The 18,028-nt window shown below is 49.4% G+C and overlaps 1 protein-coding gene and 1 non-coding gene across 6 annotated transcripts in view; both read left to right on the top strand.

The window, feature by feature from the left end:
- The window catches only part of PLEKHO2 (pleckstrin homology domain containing O2), a 57,331-nt gene extending 47,889 nt beyond the window's left edge, over positions 1–9,442 (top strand). For all 5 annotated transcript variants that reach the window (XM_053271795.1, XM_053271794.1, XM_053271796.1 and 2 more), the window contains 3 exons: positions 1,748–1,852; positions 3,748–3,846; positions 6,124–9,442. In XM_053271795.1, coding sequence (XP_053127770.1) covers positions 1,748–1,852; positions 3,748–3,846; positions 6,124–7,338 — 1,419 coding nt within the window. In that variant the 3' untranslated portion in view covers positions 7,339–9,442. The remainder of the gene's footprint in view (positions 1–1,747; positions 1,853–3,747; positions 3,847–6,123) is intronic.
- Positions 5,470–5,541, top strand: TRNAV-UAC (transfer RNA valine (anticodon UAC)). The gene has a single exon. It is a non-coding gene; the product is annotated as a tRNA-Val (tRNA).
- Positions 9,443–18,028: the final 8,586 nt, after the last annotated feature.

The following is an 18,028-nucleotide window of genomic DNA, read 5'->3' on the forward strand; positions in this document are numbered from 1 at the left end:
GACCGGCAGCATCTTTCCAGGCTGGAGTATCTCCCAACAATCTTCCTTTGGCATCCAAATTGGTCCTCCAGTGCCGTCCTGACTGGGCTGACGGCAAATAGAGGCCGCCTCAGATTATATAACCCTGTTGGGCCCAGGCAGCCAAGAACGTCTAATCTAATAATGGGAGATGGTCATCTGATGAATGGGTGACATCACTCTTCAGAGATCTGGGTCCATAGTGAGAAGTAGATGGGCTGGGAATCTGCTTGAGCCAATTCTTGGCTGCAGAGATGGAAGATGTTGGTGTCACTGCGTGGAAAAAGCCTGTCCGCATGGGAATGTGCAGGGAGACGTCTTGCTCCTTCTTCTTTGTCTGTCTAGGGAGAGGAGAGCTGGTCTTGTGGTAGAAAGCGTGGCTTGTCCCCTTAGCTAAGCAGGGTCCACCCTGGTTGCATATGAAAGGGAGACTTGATGTGTGAGCACTGGAAGATCTTCCCCTTAGGGGATGGAGCCGCTCTGGGAAGAGCAGAAGGTTCCCTCCCTGGCAGCATCTCCAAGATAGGGCTGAGAAAGATTCCTGCCTGAAACCTTGGAGAAGCCGCTGCCAGTCTGTGTAGACAACACTGAGCTAGATAGACCAATGGTCTGACTCAGTATAGGCAGCTTCCTATGTTCCTAATGGTGTGACCCCCACCCCGGGTTTCCAGACAGGCCTGGGCTGCCTTGTTCAGCAGGGTCACTATCCCATTGTGCTTAGGCAGAACGGCTCCCCCCTTCCCTCCCTCTGCAGTCTGGGACATTGTTTATAAGTATGACTCAGCCTCAGCTGGTTCAGCACTTGGGAGGAACACGAAATTCATCCAGAAAGCTGTCCTTCTCGGTTGTCTGCTTGAGCTCCTGACAGTTCGTACCTTGAAGCAGCTGCAGCAGAGAAGGCATTGGGGGTCGGAATGAATTACGGGGAGGGGATCTCAACCTTGGGTCCCCAGATGTTGGTGAACTACCACTCCCATCATCCCCTGCTGTGGTAGCCAAAGGGGGTGATGGGAGTTGTAGTCCTCCAACATCCAGGGACCCACGGTTGCAAACTCCTGGCCTAAACAGCTTCCAACATCCCACTTTCTGCTTGGGCTGTAGACCAACTTTGCCTGGTTTTGTAGATCAGGGGCAGGAAGGAGGTATAGTGTAGCCTACTGGCCAATTTCTGTTGGACCATTTAGTACTTGCTAGATGCTGGGATTCTTGTAAAGAATACTGGAATTCATAGACCTTGATCAGATCCCATAAGGAACTCCTTAAGTCAGGAAGTTCTCAGTTGTGAGTTCCCAGATGTTGGGCTACAACTCGCATCATCCCACTTCAACCACTGTGGCTGGTGATGATGGAAGTTGTAGTCCAACGATATTTGGGGACCAAGGTTAAGAAGCCCTGACCTAATGTGTTGAGTCCCCAGATGCTGATGGACTACAATTCCCATCACCCCCAGCCACAATGGTGGCCTGATGGGAGTTGTAGTCCACTGACATCTGAATCAAGGTCTATCATTTCAGGATTCTAGAATCCCAGCAACTAGCATGTAGTAAATGGCCCACCAGAAATTGGTCAGTAGGCTGTAATATACCTTCTGCCTACCCCTGATCTACAGCCCAAGCAAAGCTTTCTTCTTACAGGCTACACAGTGCCGCAGAGAAAGCCAAGCCAAGCATGACACCACATTGTAGTCCTTGGCTAAAGTCCTTCTTTCCCTCCCTCTCTTTTCTTTCAGGTCCACGATATCAAATTTCAGGCATCAAATGGGGAAGAAAAAGAGTCATGGATGAAAGCCCTCAATGAAGGCATCAATCGAGGCAAAAACAGAGTATTTGATGAGGTAAAGGGCCAAGTTAGGAAGCGCAAGTTATTAATTCTGGGCTGCTTTTGAGCTTGAGTTCTCCGATGAAGAGCAGCTTAACTGCTCTTAAAACTTGGGTGACTTGGCCTGGGAGCTGCATCTATTCCTCTGGAGCTTGAGCCCAGAACCAGAAGTGTGTGGACGCGGGAATGAAGACACATCTTTCGGCTATGTAGATCTGCAGGATGTTGGTCCAGGATTGGAGAGCACCAGCACTGGGAGATGTGGTGACCCCAGTTTAGCAGTGAAAAGTTTGAGGATCTCTGTCGTAAGTGGCCAGCCTGAATCCTACCCCAGATTGTCTAAGTTGTGTCTGTGATAGGTCTTGTGGTAGCAAGCATCAATTGTCCCCTTTGCTAAACCAGATCTGGTTTGTGTGGGAGACAACATGTGAGTGCTGTAAGATGTTCCTCTTTGAGGATGGAACCGTAGCTCAGTGGTGGTACTTAGGTTCTTCTCAGAATGCAGAAGGTCCCGGGAACAGTCCGTGGCAACATCTCCGGGTAGGGCTGAGAAAATCTCCTTCCTAAAAACAAGTTTTGAAACAATTAGAGTGTTCAGAGCCGGCCGGTCACCGGAATATTCTAGCTAGGAATAAAAGAATAGGTAAAGGGTGCCGTCGAGTCAGTGTCAAATAGGACTCCGGTTCTATTCTGGTGCCAGTCAGTGTAAGCAATGCTGAGCCAGATGAACCAATGGCCTGACTCCGTATAACCCCGCTTCCTCTGTTTCTGCGACGTTCTCCTTATTCACTAGCTTCTCCCCATAATAGTCCTCTACACCATTGCTCCGATGTTGTATGAGCCAGTGAATTTCGCCCGTGGGTTAGGGTGTGTTCGGTAAAGCACCGAGTTCCAGGGTTGGGGTGTCAAGAGAGGGGAGGATTTATTTTGGCCGGAGTGGAAAAATCGCTCGGGCTGGCCCTCCGCAGGCCTGCATCAAAGATGGTTTTGGCAGAGGAATGTAAACTCTGCGTGAACTCGGAGTCTGGTTCTCTCTCTCTCTCTCTTCCTCCCCGCCCCGCTCGCCTCGCTTTCTTGCCGTGAAGCCAAGAGGAGATTTGTGTAAGCAGCACGGCTCTGTCCCGTTCCACCCAGGAAGGAAAAGCTTTCATCACAGCCACTCGGATGAGGGTTGTCTTTCTCTCCCAACAAGAGAAAGCGAGAGGAACTGGGGTTCCCCCCACCCCGCCCATAACTAAATAGTCTTGGGGAAGCTGGATTCTTCAGCATGGCAACGCTGCCCCTTGAGTCCAGCCCCGGAGCCAGCACAATGGATTGTATCACAGCAAGGCTAGCTGGGCGGCCCCCAATTACGGTGCCCGGCGGGGGGGAGCAAAGGGAGCCTGCTTTGTAGCCCTTCGGGTCTCATGTTGCACAGGAAGGAGAAACCGGAGCAGTGATGTCACCCTGGCTGATGCTGGCAGCCCGGGCAGTGTCTGCGGATTCGCGGCCAGGGGTGATTGTGGCCGCCTGGAGCGGGCGCGTTGTGGAGTCTGAGCATATTGTGTGTCTCCAGTGAATGGGTGTGCTAATGAACCTCAGCTGGCCCTCACCCCTAGCATCTAAAGAGGGTGGTCTCCTGGGTCAAAAGGCTCGCCAAGTATTGCATGCTGAACGCTTGGGTCCATTGGAGAAGCTATGAAAGGAAGCCCGGCTGGGCTAGAGGGCTGTGCAGACTGGCTTAAGGCTACTTGTAGCCTGGTGGTGTTGTTTTCAAATCAAGGCTGTGTTGTGCAAAACTAAGCCAGCCCTGCTTTTGGCCGAAAAAGCGCCTCAGCTTAGCAGGTTTGGAAGCCGGGCCTCCGTTAGGCTCTGCTTCGGCTGTTCTTGGGCAAGAATGGTGACCTTTCCCCCCTGTTTTCTGTTTTAAAGGTGAAGGTGGATGACAGCCTCTCCCTGGAGCACGTAACTCGAGACAGAGCCAAACTGGGTCAGGGTCGCCGTCCACCGACCAGATACCATCGAAAGGAGGTAATAATTGTTGTCCACCCCCTGCTCCCTCCAAAGCATGGCTTTTTGAGCCGGGATTCAGCAATTCGACTACACCCTCGCATCTTTTTCTGCTTCTGCCGGTCATGGGGAGGGGAGGGAAATGGAGGAGGAGAGCTGGTCTATGGGAGACGAACTGGTCACGTGGTGGCAAACATGACTTGTCCCCTTTGCTAAGCAGGGTCCGCTCTGGTTTGCATTTGAATGGGAGACGACATGTGAGCACGGTAAGGCATTCCCTTAGGAGATGGGGCCAGAGCACCTGCATGCTTGCCAGCAGAAGGTTCCAAGTTCCCTCCCTGGCAGCATATCCAAGATAGGGCTGAGAAGACTCCTGCCTGCAACCTTGGAGAAGCTGCTGCCAGTCTGTGAAGACAGTACTGAGCTAGATGGACCAATGGCCTGACTCAGTATAAGGCAGCTTCCTGTATTCATAAGGGCAGGGTAGCTAGGCAGAGCTCCTATTTCTTTGCCCCACTGTCTCGCCATCAAGAACAGGCAAGAGTTCTGCACCCTGGAGAGCTCTCACGGAGCAAGTTGCTCCCACAGGGACCAGAGCTGGAGGGAGGCCTTAAATATCTCCAAGCTCAGACTGCCCCTCCCAAGCTCCACCTCCCTTCCAGGAGACTGGAGAGATTTAAAGGGACAGCCCTCTGGCCTGGAGTTGAGCACTCCTCCTCTGCTTTATGAAGCCCTTCCCGGGCTATTGCTGACATTTATGTGCAGGCGTGTAAGGTTCTTGGCATGGAAGAGGCCAGTTCTTTTGAGGGCTTGGGTTCAGGCTCAGCGAGTCTGGGTTCTCAGGTTCAAGGATTTCCCAGCTGGCATGGCCAGGCTCCAGCTTGGTGTCAGGGCTTTGGGCTAGATCGGACTCCTCCCGTCGGACTGCTTCCCCGGCCCCCCAAGGTTGGACTCCTCATTACCACTCAGGACAGGGGTCATGTCACCTTGCCATCTGTTGCCAGTCTGGAGTGTGAGCTGTAAATTTAGTGGACACAAGAATAAGCATCAGGTCCACCCACAGAGGATTGTAGGAAGCTGCCTTATACTGAGTCAGCCCCCTGGCCCATCTAACTCAGTATTGTCTACCTGGACTGGCAGCGGCTTCTCCAAGGTTGCAGGCAAGATTCTCTCCCATCCCTACTTGGAGATGCTGCCAGGGAGGGAACCTGGGACCAGTGTTCCCTCTAACAGGGATTCCCAGATGTTGTTGAATACAACTCCCAGAATCCCCAAGCAAAAGCCATTGCAGCTGGGTCTTCTGGGAGTTGTAAACAACATCTGGGGATCCCTGTGAGAGGGAACACTGCCTGGGACCTTCTGCATGCAAAGCAGATGCCCCGCCCTTGAACTGCCTCCCCGAAGGGGAAAATCTTACAGCCGCCATCACTCACATGGCTGCCCTGGTTTGCTTTTCATTGAGTAACATATGAGAACTGCCTGTTGTAAGATTTCCCCCTTAGGTCAGGGGTAGGCGACCTTCATTCTCCAGCTGTTATTGAACTACAACTCCCATCATCCCCAGCCACAGTGGCTGGGGATGATGGGAGTTATAGTTCAACAATAGCTGGAGAGCCAAGGTGGCCTACCCCTGCCCTAGGGGATGGGGCTGTAGCTCAGTGGAAGAGCATCTGCTCTACATGCAGAAGGTCTCAGGTTCAATCCCTGGCAGCATCTCCAGCTTGGCCTGGGAGACACCCCTGCCTGAAACCTTGGAGAGCTGCTGCCAGTCAGAGTAGGCAATACTGAGCTAGATGGACCAAGGGTCTGACTCGGTATAAAGCGGCTTCCTATGTTCCACCCATCCAAATGCAAACCAGGGAGGGCCCTGCTTAGCAAGGGGACAACTCATTCTCACCACCACAAGCTCACCTCTCCTCCCCTGCTGTCTATAGACCTTCAAACGAGAATAGATACATCCCAAAGTACACCTTGCAGGTGCCAATCCAGCCACTGTGGATAAGTGGCGGGTGGGTCACATGAGTGGGACCTATATGCATAAGCCACAGTTCCCAGCTCTGTGCATGAGCCCACGAGGGGGGTGTCATAGCTCAGGGGTAGAAATAATACTTAGCATGCCAGTCATCTGTGGTTTAGTCCCTGGCATCTCTAGTTCAGAAGGTTCCGTTCTGGAACCAGGTGATGGAGAAGATCTCTCTTCTGGTTTCTAGACTGCTGTGTTAGAGTCGGATGCTTCAAAGCACTGATACTAAGAAATCCCTCTCTTTCTCTCTGTCTTGCTTTTTTTTCCTCGTCTAGGTTGCTGAAGCAGCCTCGGATGGAATCCTGAGGCTTGACCTAGATGTCACGGATAGCGGCCCTCCAAATGCCACCGTGGGGGCTAGCGAAGCGGAGAATGTCCCGCCTCCTAAGGAGGTGTTCAAACCACCCATGCCCCCCATGAAACCGCTTATGCACCCCACGGAGAAGCAGACCCCCGATTCCGCACCCGAGGATCTAGAAGTTAAGAAACCCCCGATGCCTCCCTCTAAGCCCCTTAAGGAAATAATAGCACCTGGAGACATGGTGAGTCCGGCAGAAGATGAGGCTGTTGCAAGTGAAGATGCTGGACAACCCAAAGCTGTCCCAGATGAAGACAAGAGGGAGGGCTCAATGGAGGCCAACAGGAACATCCCTGAAGGTCCAGTTCCTCCTCTGAAGATCTTATCCAATAAGGCGACCGTGACGGTGACGTGGGATGACCCGGCCTCTGAATCACAAAGTGTAGAAGCTGTGAATCCATCACCAGCCGGCAGCAAAGAAAACCTCCATGAGGCAGCCCAGGGAGCAGGAAGACCTCCAACTCCTCCTCCGAAGATCATCTCAGAGCGGTTGAGAGCCACCATCAACGTTGAGGAGAACAGCTTGGAGGCCGTCACTTCTGAAAGCGACCACCCAGGCGATAACCCCACGTCCCCAGTGAACGGAGTTGTTGTTGATGATGATGGAACGACGGAGCCTCTCTCTGAAGAGCACATTTTGCAAGATGGAGAGGAACGGAGTGAGACTCCTTCAGAGCAAGGGACAAAGAAAGAGGGTTCCAGCCTGTGTCTGCAAGATCAGGTGCTGTCACATGAGTCCGCGGGAGATTCTGTGCCTGCCAAAGCTCACTGTAACTCTCTCGGGGGCCTGTTGGCGGAACCGAAAAAGAAACCCTTTTCGGGACAGGATCTCCAGCGAGGAGGCGACCTCCACGTCGCCAGGATGGAAAAGAAGGTCGCTTGCGAACAGGAACGAACAGAGCAGCTGCTGCAGAAGGTTCTCCAGGAGGGCTTGGAGCAGGCACCGGAGGGCAATGGACCTCCGGGAAATGCCAAGACCTTGCTCAGTGAGGCGGTGGAGCAGCTCCGACAAGCCTCGCAAGTTTTGCAGGAGATAAAGGATTTAGAAGAGCAGAAAAAGGAGCCAGCCGAGAGGCGGAAAGGAGCTTTGCCAAAGGACCTCGCGACCCTCTATAGAAGAAGTGCGCCCTGAGCAGAGGACACTCCTCTGTTGCGACTCGGCAAATATGTTGCCCCCTAACACAGTTTTTACTCTATTGCTAGGCCAGTGTGATTTTCAGAAAGGGGGGGCCATGTCTCGCTGTGCAGCTGCCCCCACCCCCCAGCAGAGAAGTGATTGCTTAGTTTCACAGTGCCCCTCGCCTGACCCTTGTTTTTTGAGCTGTGGACCAGATCTCCTGATGGGGTACAGGATACCTGCAAGGGCTTTTGAGAGTGCCGAGGTTCTGGGAACGATTTGAAAGCTGGGAGGCAAGTGGTGACCAAGGCTCTGTGTGTGTGTGAGTGTGTTTGTGTTCTCTTGCTGTCTCCCGCCTCGTGCACACATGGACCATAGCAGTCCAGGGCAAACCAGGGTGGTGGGTAGAAAGAAAAGTGGAGAGGCGGCCCTTTTGCTCCAGTGCCCTTTAACATCCATTCAACCTGATCCACAGATTCTCACAAGCTGAATGTGGGATGCTCTCCCTCGGCTCATGAACCTCCAGACTTCTTGCTGGCCTCAGTAATTACCGATGCAAAGTCCAGGAGGGCCCCAGAAGGTGGGGGCTTCTTTTTTCTTTCTTTCCCTTTTTAAAGAAGATAGTCAGCTGGGGTGATCGGAAGAATGCTCATGGTGATTTTGGACAAGGTCTATCCCCTTAGAGACGGAAAAGAGGTGATAGCATTGCAATCTGTTCAGCTTTCAGTGTGTTCTAGTGCTTTTATTGTCCTGGCCATTGGGCCTGCGGGGCCCAATCTTCAGTGGTGCTTAGAAAGTGTTTAAAAGTTTCATTAAAAACACAAAAGCTGCTCTGAAATTTTATTGATGTTGTCAGAGGAATTGAAATGGGCAGCAATGTCCTCCAAAGATTTCTCTATAGAGAGAGTACAACCGCTTCTTCATTCTGACCCTAACCCTTTTCTCTGGGCCAAAATGGCGGCAATTTGACCCAAATGGTGTGAGGGTCGGGATAAAGAAGGGGTGATAACACAGAGAAAGCTGTAAGTACAACAATGCTATCAACTGCTTTCCATCTCTAGGGGGCAGACGTCAGTCAATAATCACTATGAGCATTTGTCTAGCAAGATGGTTTTTAAGATGTACTCCCAAGATGTTTTGGGAATACTCCTAAAATTGTGAATGCAACAAATGCCTGTTTGCAGGAAGGGCCAGTTCGTATATGCACCATCCTCACTTGAGGATTGCAGCTTCGAGTGGTCAAGGGTGGGTGTCGCATATCTGCAACCACCAACAGAACCTTTTTGCATTGATGCCAAAATGTTGCAGTCCTTTCCCACTGGAGTTCACACATCTTATTTGGCGGTCCTCAAGTGTAGAGGAATTGAGCAATGTATGGATCCAGCCAGTCTGCCGTGCCTGTTAGGTTACTATGGCGGCCGCTCTCTGCCAAAAAAGCGTTTGGCTGCAGATCCAGATTTGTGTAGTGTAGTGTGGGAACCAGCCCACATCCATCTAGCTAAGCACTGAAGGAAATGTTTGTATCGCTTGCAGCAGCAATCTGTGCTGGATGTATTTAATTACACTGAAGAACTGTCTGACTCCAGACCTCAATCAAGTCGAAGGAAGGAAACTGAGCAAAGCTTGTGCTCTGAATGCCTTCAGCAGGAACCTTAACACAAAAGCTGCCGCTGAATCATTTGTTTGTCACAAACTAGAGCTAAATATTGTACAATCTATGCTGGGGTAGGCAATAGCTTGGTTCTCCAGCTGTGGTTGAACTACAACTCCCATCACCCCTGCAGCGATTTATTGCAGCAGGGGATGATGGGAGTTGTAGTTCACCAACACCTGGAAAGCCAAGCTGTTGGCTACCTCCTGATCTATACTAACAATAATTTAAACCTTTTTCTGTCCTATCCTGTAAATACGAATGACTTAAAGTCCTTTCAGCAATGGATTAGGGCGTGGAGTATTTTGTTACAGAGGACCAGCTGCCCAAAATATATGTTCAGAAACCTCTTGTATACTTCTAAGACTACGAGCTTGGCAGCATGCACATTTGGAAACTGGTGAATGTGACCCAGCCCTTTAAAATCCTGAGAAACTATAAAAAAATATATCTCTATATTTTTAACAAGATGTTTTGAGTGTCTTGATTTATTTGTTTTTAAGGCAAGGGTTCTTGAACTTTGGCCCCCAGACGATGTTAGATCACAGCACCCACCATCCCCACCCACAAAGGGGATGATGGGAGTTGTAGTCCAACAACATCTGGGGACCCACAGTTGACAAGGACTGCTTTAAGGGATGCTTTTCATGGAACTTATTTATTATTTCTCTGTTTCAACCACCCTGAGCCATTTTTGGAAGGGCGGTATAGAAATTGAATAAATAATAACGATAACTCCAGAGAACTGTGTTGGCACAATCAGGTCGTGTTGTTGCTCTTAGCCACGAAGTGCAAACACAGTAGGCGGCTTCAGACATTAGAAAAATGCCCTGCAAGACTGGATTGACCCACCCTCGCAATCACGGGAGCGCCCACCATCACGGGTAGGGCTCTGCCCTCTTCGGACGAGCCGGCTGTAAGTATGAGCAGTGTAGCGAGTGATGCTTCCGGGGCGGGACTTCCTCGCCCTTGCCCCGCTGTACCCAGCGACCGTGGGGCGCTCTTAGGGCATCTGAAGTGGGCTAATGTGACATTGCTAAGCTGGGAGAAGGAACTTGCCAATGGTTTCTGGAAACAGCCATCCAACTTGATATAATAGGCCCAGAAGTGGTGGTGACAATGGTAGCAGGCGATACTGGCTTTAGCGCACTGTGGCCTCGGTTTCTAGCTCTTTCTTCCCTTGTGAAAAGAACAGAACAGAAAGGAAAGGTGTGGTTACTTTGTTGGTTTGTTTGATATACCGCCATTCCCAACAGGGCAGGCAGAGAGATGGGGCTTTGGAAGTCCTGCAACCCTGTGCAACCACTCTCACTGGATGGTTGGAGCACCTTCACAGCCCGTGAAACTTTGCTCCTGCCCACCCACCTCTTTTCGGACTACAACTCCAAGCACCCCCCAGCCACAGTGGCCAATAGTCTGGGATGATGAGAGTTGTAGGCCAACGTCTGCAGGAGGGCCGAAGTTGGGCAGCCCTACCTAGGAGGAAAGGCTAAAGCCAGGGATTCTCGAACGTGGGTTCCAGATGATGTTGGACTATAGTTCCCATCATCCCCAGCCTTTAGCCATTGCAACTGGGGATGATGGGACTTGTGGTCCACAGCTGGATGACATTCGAGAACCCTTTGATGTAAGCTGTCTCCTCAGGGGATTGACCCTCCGGGATTGGCCTAGAACAGGGCTGCACAACTTCAGCCCTGTTCCTGCACTACAACTCCCAGCGTCCACACAATGGCCAATAGGCAGGAGTGATGGGAGTTGTAGTCCAACATCCACAGGAAGACCAAAGTTGTCAAGCCCTGGTCTAGAGTCTCCAAGAATTGGCATCAATCTCCAGGTGACTCTTGGAATCAATCCTGGAGATTTTAATGGCTTGATTAAAAGGAGAGGAGAGCTGGTCTTGTGGTAGCAAGCATGACTTGTCCCCTCAGCTCAGCAGGGTCTGCTCTGGTTGCATATGAATGGGAGACTAGAAGTGTGAGCAATGCAAGATCTTCCCCTCAGGGGATGGAGCCGCTCTGGGAAGAGAGCAGAAGGTTCCGAGTTTCCTCCCTGGCAGCATCTCCAAGATTGGGCTGAGAGAGATTCCTGCCTGCAACCTTGGAGAAGCCGCTGCCAGTCTGTGAAGACAATACTGAGCTATAGTCTGCTGGACGAATTGTCCCCTTTGCTAAGCAGGGTCTGCCCTGGTGTGCATTTGAATGGGAGACTCCACACGTGAGCACTGCAAAAGATTCCCCTTAGGGGATGGGGCCGCTGGGAAGAGTACCTGCCTGCTTGCAGGTTCCAAGTTCCCTCCCTGGCAGCATCTCCAAGGTAGGGCTGAGAGAGACTCCTGCCTGCAACCTTGGAGAAGCCACTGCCAGTCTGTGTAGACAATCCTGAGCTAGATAGACCAATGGTCTGACTCAGTATATGGCAGCTTCCTATGTTCCTACTCTGAAAAACAAAATAGCAAGTTAAAAACTCCAGGAATTGCTTGTCAAAGCTGGCCACTCTAGCCATAGTAAGCAACCCTGGGCTCTATGGAGGAGCAACGTACAAGCGGTAATAATAATAAGTCGTGCCCCTTTGAATCTTGTGATCAAATTGTGGGTGTGAAATAGGCCAAATTTTCGGGGACGGCTGCATATTCAAAGAACACTCCTTGAATGTGTTGACACCAAACTCGCCTAGATAAGGTGGGCTGGCAGTTGATTTGATTTCTGCCTCTGTACCCAGAAGCAGTGAGATCATCCCAGACCGAGCTTGTGGCTTGTGGGTCATGTGAATTGATTGCCATGTGCCCTTTCCCCAACTCTTGGCCCATAACCACAACTATCCTCTTCCAAGCCTCTGAGGCAAGATGCCAAGCAGAGCTGGATCGTTTGCATATGTACTGCTAGATTCAGAGGACTTGCTTGGACGTAGGCTGAGATCTGGTACCGGGTGTGTGAGCAGCTGACGGTTTGAAGAGAGGACCCTTAGCTCAATGGCAGGGCCACAGACCTTGTAGATGGGCGGCCCCTCCCAGCTTTGATCTCCAGTACTTTTGAGATGGCAATTCCCCTAACCCCCTGCTTGCCATTGTTTTCAATGGCTCGCCAACTGTTGACAACCGCGAGGCTTTCCCGGAACAGAACCCTCACGTTTGGTGAGGGGTGACCGTATTGAATGCACAGCCAAAATCCTTGCCCCTTTAATAACATTCTTGGCTACCCCTTTGGTCCCCCAAACTAGTTCTAGAATTGCCCCTGAAAGTTGGAGAAAGTCAGCTGCAAGTTGGACAGCCCTGAACAGAACAGGTCACGGCTACATCTCAGGACAAGGTAGCTTGCTACACTCATAGCGCAGGAGAGGTGTGAACAGAGGATTCACATTTCAGACTGTGCAGGTCATCGTCTTAACATCTCCTCCCCTCCCCAAACTCTGCTCTGGTCTCTCAAACCACATAGAGCTCTCTCACAGCCCTGTTTGATTCTGCTTGCTACCCGGTGGGTGGGTTGTCTTGTGGGTACGGTTTTGCTAAATACAAAATCCTCAACTAGCTGGCCAATAAGCCACAAAACAGCCACAATGCGAAGAGCTTCAAGGAGTCTTCCCTTATAAGGAAGATGTAACACAGTGGTGAAACCAGCTTCTTTTGGGGGCCTGTTTGAGTGTACCGAGCCAGGAATAGCAAGCTGTTCTACTTGATCGCTGAACCAAAAGGCACTGGGGCTGAAAACTTCATAGAAGTGACTTAAAAATAGATATATGCGATATGCAGTATTAGTCATTTTAAAAATGATTTCTCATTTTTTCATTTTAAAAAAGCAGAACAATGTATAGCATAAAACAAGCATTTACAAACCAAATTCAGTGCGCTCTCTCTCTCTCTCTCTCTCTCTCTCACACACACACACACACACACACACACACACACACACACACACACACACACACCTGCTTATTTTAAACCTAAAAAATTCACATACTATCTTTCACTGTGCTGGTCTGCAATAAGTGGACTTAGAGCTATCAGGAACATTGGGGAAAGGCGTTTAGAACTTTTCTAAACGAGGATTTTTATGACTTGCATTCAATGAGACTTTAATTTCTGATGAAAATGTGTGCTGTATTAAGATTTCCCATATTTTTTGGAAACCATTCTCTTTTTCCTGGTCCCCCCTCCCTGCCGCCGGTGCCGCCCAATTGGTGACAGGTCTAAATTTTGCTGTATGTGTCAATTATATAGATTTTTAAAAAGAAAAAGAATAAAGCAGCACTTGTGTTAGACAAATATTTTAATGCATGAGCTTTCATGGGTTACAGGCAGGGAGCAGCGAACGTTCTATATCTATTTAAAGATTCTTTTACAATATGTTATTGAAACAAATATGTTTACTATGTTCTTTTTCTGCTATTTGCACCATGACGTAGCAGAACAAGAACTTGGAGTAAAATTTGATTCTGTCAACCACCCTTTGAACAGAGATTATAGGTTTTATGCACATCACAGAGACACATCATCAGTAATTTTTCCTTTGTTGCCAGGTATGACTAAAACCACTGATATATTGTAAATGTCTCTTTATATGTTTTCAGAACAACTGCCCCTCCCTGCCTGTAACTGACCATCCTTGCTTTCACTTGGCGTCTGAGGAAGTGGGTTATAACTCACAAAAGCTCATGCATTAAAATATTTAACAGGTGCTGCCTTATTGTCTTTTTAATTTCAAATATAGTTTATAGAAATAAACTAGTCTTTTGGGAAAGACTCGTAAGGCATCTTCATTGTTTTTTCAAGCGGGGACCATTTTGAAAAGAAAAACCAACATGAGAGTCATTGTGCTTTTCCCAGCAGCAGGGGCCCTTTAAGAGATACAGGGCCCTGTTGAGTTCCAGTGCCACCTTCGGAGGGATACAGAGAACTTCTTTCTACCTAATGGTGCAGCGGGGAAATGACTTGAAGAGCAAGCCAGAGGTTGCCGGTTCGAATCCCCGCTGGTCTGTTTCCCAGACTGTGGGAAGCACCTATATCAGGCAGCAGTGATATAGGAAAGTGCTAAAAGGCATCCCCTCATGCTGTGTGGGAGATGGCAATGGTCAACCCCTCCTCTATTCTACCAAAGACAACCATATGACGCTGTGGTCGTCAGGAGTCAGCATTGACTCGATGGCACCCTTTACCTTTTACAAGGCCAGCTCTGTTCCCGTCTCTCCCACCTGGCAATGCTGAGCTAGTAGGACAAATGGCCTGACGTGGTCTACGCCATGGCATTCCTATGTTCCTAATACTGTCAGAGTCATATAGGGAAAGGCCGGTGTTCAGTTAGACGGCACCAGATTTGCATGCAAAAGGTCCCAGGTTCAATCCCTGGCATTTCCAGATAGAGCTGGGTGCGACTCCTGCCTGAAACGGAAGAGCTGCTTGAGCCAAGTCAAACCAGCCCCAACGCGCCACAATTCCAGGCCAACATCATTTTCAGAGGAAGAGGAAACCTTAAAAATGCGGCCAACAAATAAACAAGAGTCTTAAAATACGTATTTTATACTATAGACATAACAGCGGGGGAGAGTCACAGGCCAGGACCAGGGAGGTGGGAGGAGAGGCATAGAGGCTTTTGGTTTCTGCGCAGGCAGGCTAAAGGAAACCCACCCCCAACTGGGCCTTTTGTCTTAGGAATATTTGCACAGCGGATGAAGGCTGTGCCTGCAAACCTTGCCATGTGCTCATGGGCTGGTGGAAACAGCAGAGGGATCCCTGTTCTTGAATATTTTTATTTTTATTCTGTTCGATTTCTATCCCACCCTTCCAAAAAATGGCTCAGGGCGCTTTACACAGAGAAATAATACATAAATAAGATGGAACCCTGTCCCCAAAGGGCTCACAATCTAAAAAGAAACACAAGACAGACACCAGCAACAGTCACCTATCTAATATCCAGGGGTAAAGCTGCCTGCAGGGACCAATGTTCAGCTGTGGGATCTGTTGCTATTCCTTTTAATGATTGTTCATACTGTAAGACGGCACAGATTGTAGGGGTGGGTGCAGAGAGGAGGATTGGATTTTGGAGTGGTCAGTAGCAGGATACATAGAAACACAGGAAGATGCCATATACTGAGTCAGACCATTGGTCCAGCTAGTCCAGTATCATTTTCACTGACTGGCAGTGGCTCTCCATGGTTTCAGGTGGGGATCTTTCCCAGCCCTACCTGGAGATGCTGCCAGGAATTGAACCTGGGACCTTCCGCATGCAAAGCAGATACTCTGCATATTAATTGCAACCATACTATGTGGTTAAGAACATAAGAACAGCTCGGCTGGGTCAAATATCTACTTTGCCAACACTGTGCATCCAATAGGGATCAGGAGCTGGAGGAGAATAGATCCAGACCTTGATCATCATTGACTTATACACTGCAGCCAACTCTGGCCCCATTCAGACATTATGTTGTACCTGCATTCAGATTTCTCTCCATACATACATGTGACTGTACCTGCACTTCTTTTGAAAGTGATAAAGAGAGGAGAGCTGGTCTTGTGGTAGCAAGCAAGAACCACCCCCTTTGCTAAGCAGGGTCTGCCCTGGTTTGTCTTTGAGTGGGGAGTTACTTGTGCGAGGACTGTAAAATATTCCCCTTAGGGGATAGGGCTGTTCTGGGAAGAGCATCTGCATGCTTAAGGGAAGAGAGCGGATCTTGTGGTAGCAAGCATTAATCATTCCCTTTGCGGGGTCCTGCCCGGTTTGTATTTGAATGGGAGACTACATGTGAACACTGTAAGATATTCCCCTTAGGGGATGGGGCCACTTTAGGAAGAGCACCTGTCTGCTTGTGTGCAGAAGGTGCCGGGTTCACTCCCTGGCAACATCTCCAGGTAGGGTTGCAAGAGACTCCTGCAGCCTTGGAGAAGCCGCTGCCTGTCCATGTAGACAAAACTGAGCTAGATGGACCAAGGGTCTGACTCGGTTTATAGCAGCTTTCTGTGTTCCTATACAGGCCCTCTGAAATGCAGGATACAGACAGGAGCTGGACAGCTGTACCTGTGTAAATGTGGACTGACTGTATGAGTATTGAACATAATATGTGAAAAGGGATAGTGTGGCCTCTTCCCCTACCCCTCTCAGCCCTTTGGGTGGCGGTCAAATGCTGGCAAATAAGGCATTGCCCTATAGAGAAGTGGGGTGCAGAGCAGCCCCCACCAGCTGTATCAAGCCACCCCCACCCAGTGGCATCTTTCAAATGAGAACTGGAAGTGAGGGCTGTTTATTACTCTTCTTTTTTGACACGACACCCCACACTTTCCATCCCTCCAGCCAACTTCTGCCTCCATGCAGAAAGTTCAAAGGAGGAAGTCAGACCTGATGGCCCAAAGTCTATTTTAAGTTCCTTAAAATGAAAAGCAAGGGCTTCAAGATTCCAAACACTTCCTCTAAACATGGTGTTACAATAGTTTCCTCCCTCACCCCCCACGCCGCCTTTCCTCTTTGTGTCCATCTCAAATGCAAAGAAAAATCTTTAAAAAACAAGAAATGTGCCCACCGGGACAGGAGATTACTCAGCAAAAGCACTTGATGCTTTGTAGCCATACCCACGGATTTCCCCTCCGCTTCCTTCTCCATTGCCATGAAGAGAACTTAAAAGGACGTGATTTGATTCCTGTGGTGCCTTCCGGTGAGTTCGGATTCAGGCGGAAGGTGGTTGTATAAATGGTGACGTATAACTCAGATACGGCCCTGCCTGCTTCTCTTTGCTCACGATGCACACGGGATATCTTGTTGAGATAGACAGTCAACATACAGTTGTGTCTACTTGCTGTTCACTCCTGGGACAGCTATAAAAAGGAGGGACGTTTAGGGGTTTCCTTTTGCAAACTAGCGACATCTCCAAGGTCCATTGAACTCAGTGGGATTTGCTTCCCTCTTGTAAACATGCTTAGCATTGTATTGTGGAGTGGATGGATGCTCTGTCTCCATCTGGAGCCACTACCGAAAATCCTCTGAGCAGCAGAGTGTCTTCATGTTCTACATACACAAACAGCTGCATACAATTTTCCATGTGCTGAAATGTGGGATCCTTATGGATAGAGAACTGGAGCATCTGTGGACAAGTGGGAGGTACCAACAGGCTCAGGGCGACCTACAGATGTGTCATGGTTCAAAAGCCTGAAGAAGCCCCCACCAAGAAGGCCGCTCCTTTACTGTCCCCATATAAGTCAATGGGATGGGATGTTGGTGAGCTCAGAGGGCAGTTTAACAGACAAGCAGATGGATAGAGCTAATGGAACTCTGTGGTGATGAGGTGGGGAAGGAGGGCTTGGGGGGGAAATAGAACAGGAATACGACAAATATGATGAACCTTTATATATTGCTTAAGTCACCGTAAGTGGCGCAGCGAGGAAATGCTTGACTAACAAGGAGAGGTTGCCAGTCCCCATCGGTACTATATTGGGCAGCAGTGATATAGGGAGATGCTGAAAGGCATCATCTCACACTGCGCGGGAGGAGGCAATGGTCAACCCCTCCTGTATTCTGCCAAAGAAAACCACAGGGCTCTGTGGGCACCAGGAATCGAAATCGACTTGATAACACACTTTACTTTCAACAAAAGTTCCCAAAGCGGTTTACATAGATAAAAATAAATGAATAAAATGGCTCCCTGTTATCAAATGGCTCACAGTCTAAAAAGAGAGAGATAAGATAGACCCCAGAAATAGCCACTGGAGGGATGCTGTGCTGGGGGTGGACAGGGCCAGTTGCTCTCCCCCTGCTAAATAAAAAAAGGTGCCTCTTTGTTCAGTTAGCAAGGAAATTTCTCAGCTTTGGCTAACATTTGCACACCAAGGAGATATACAGTATATATATATCCATTCTTGTCTTATGCTATTACATTTTACCTTCTTCCAAGAGTCACAATAACCCTGTGAAGTAAGTTAGGCTGAGAGGTGGCAATTGCCCAAGATCTTAATGGCTAAGAGACAGAATTTTGGGCGGTATAGAAATACGTTAAATAAATAAATAAGCAGAGATTTGAATGTGCATCTTCCCAGTCTCAGTCTGGTTCGTGCGACTTGCATGTAGAAGCCTTATGCAC

Source organism: Hemicordylus capensis, chromosome 10 (genome assembly GCF_027244095.1).
Source record: "Hemicordylus capensis ecotype Gifberg chromosome 10, rHemCap1.1.pri, whole genome shotgun sequence".
In the NCBI taxonomy this organism is placed as follows: Eukaryota; Metazoa; Chordata; class Lepidosauria; order Squamata; family Cordylidae; genus Hemicordylus; species Hemicordylus capensis.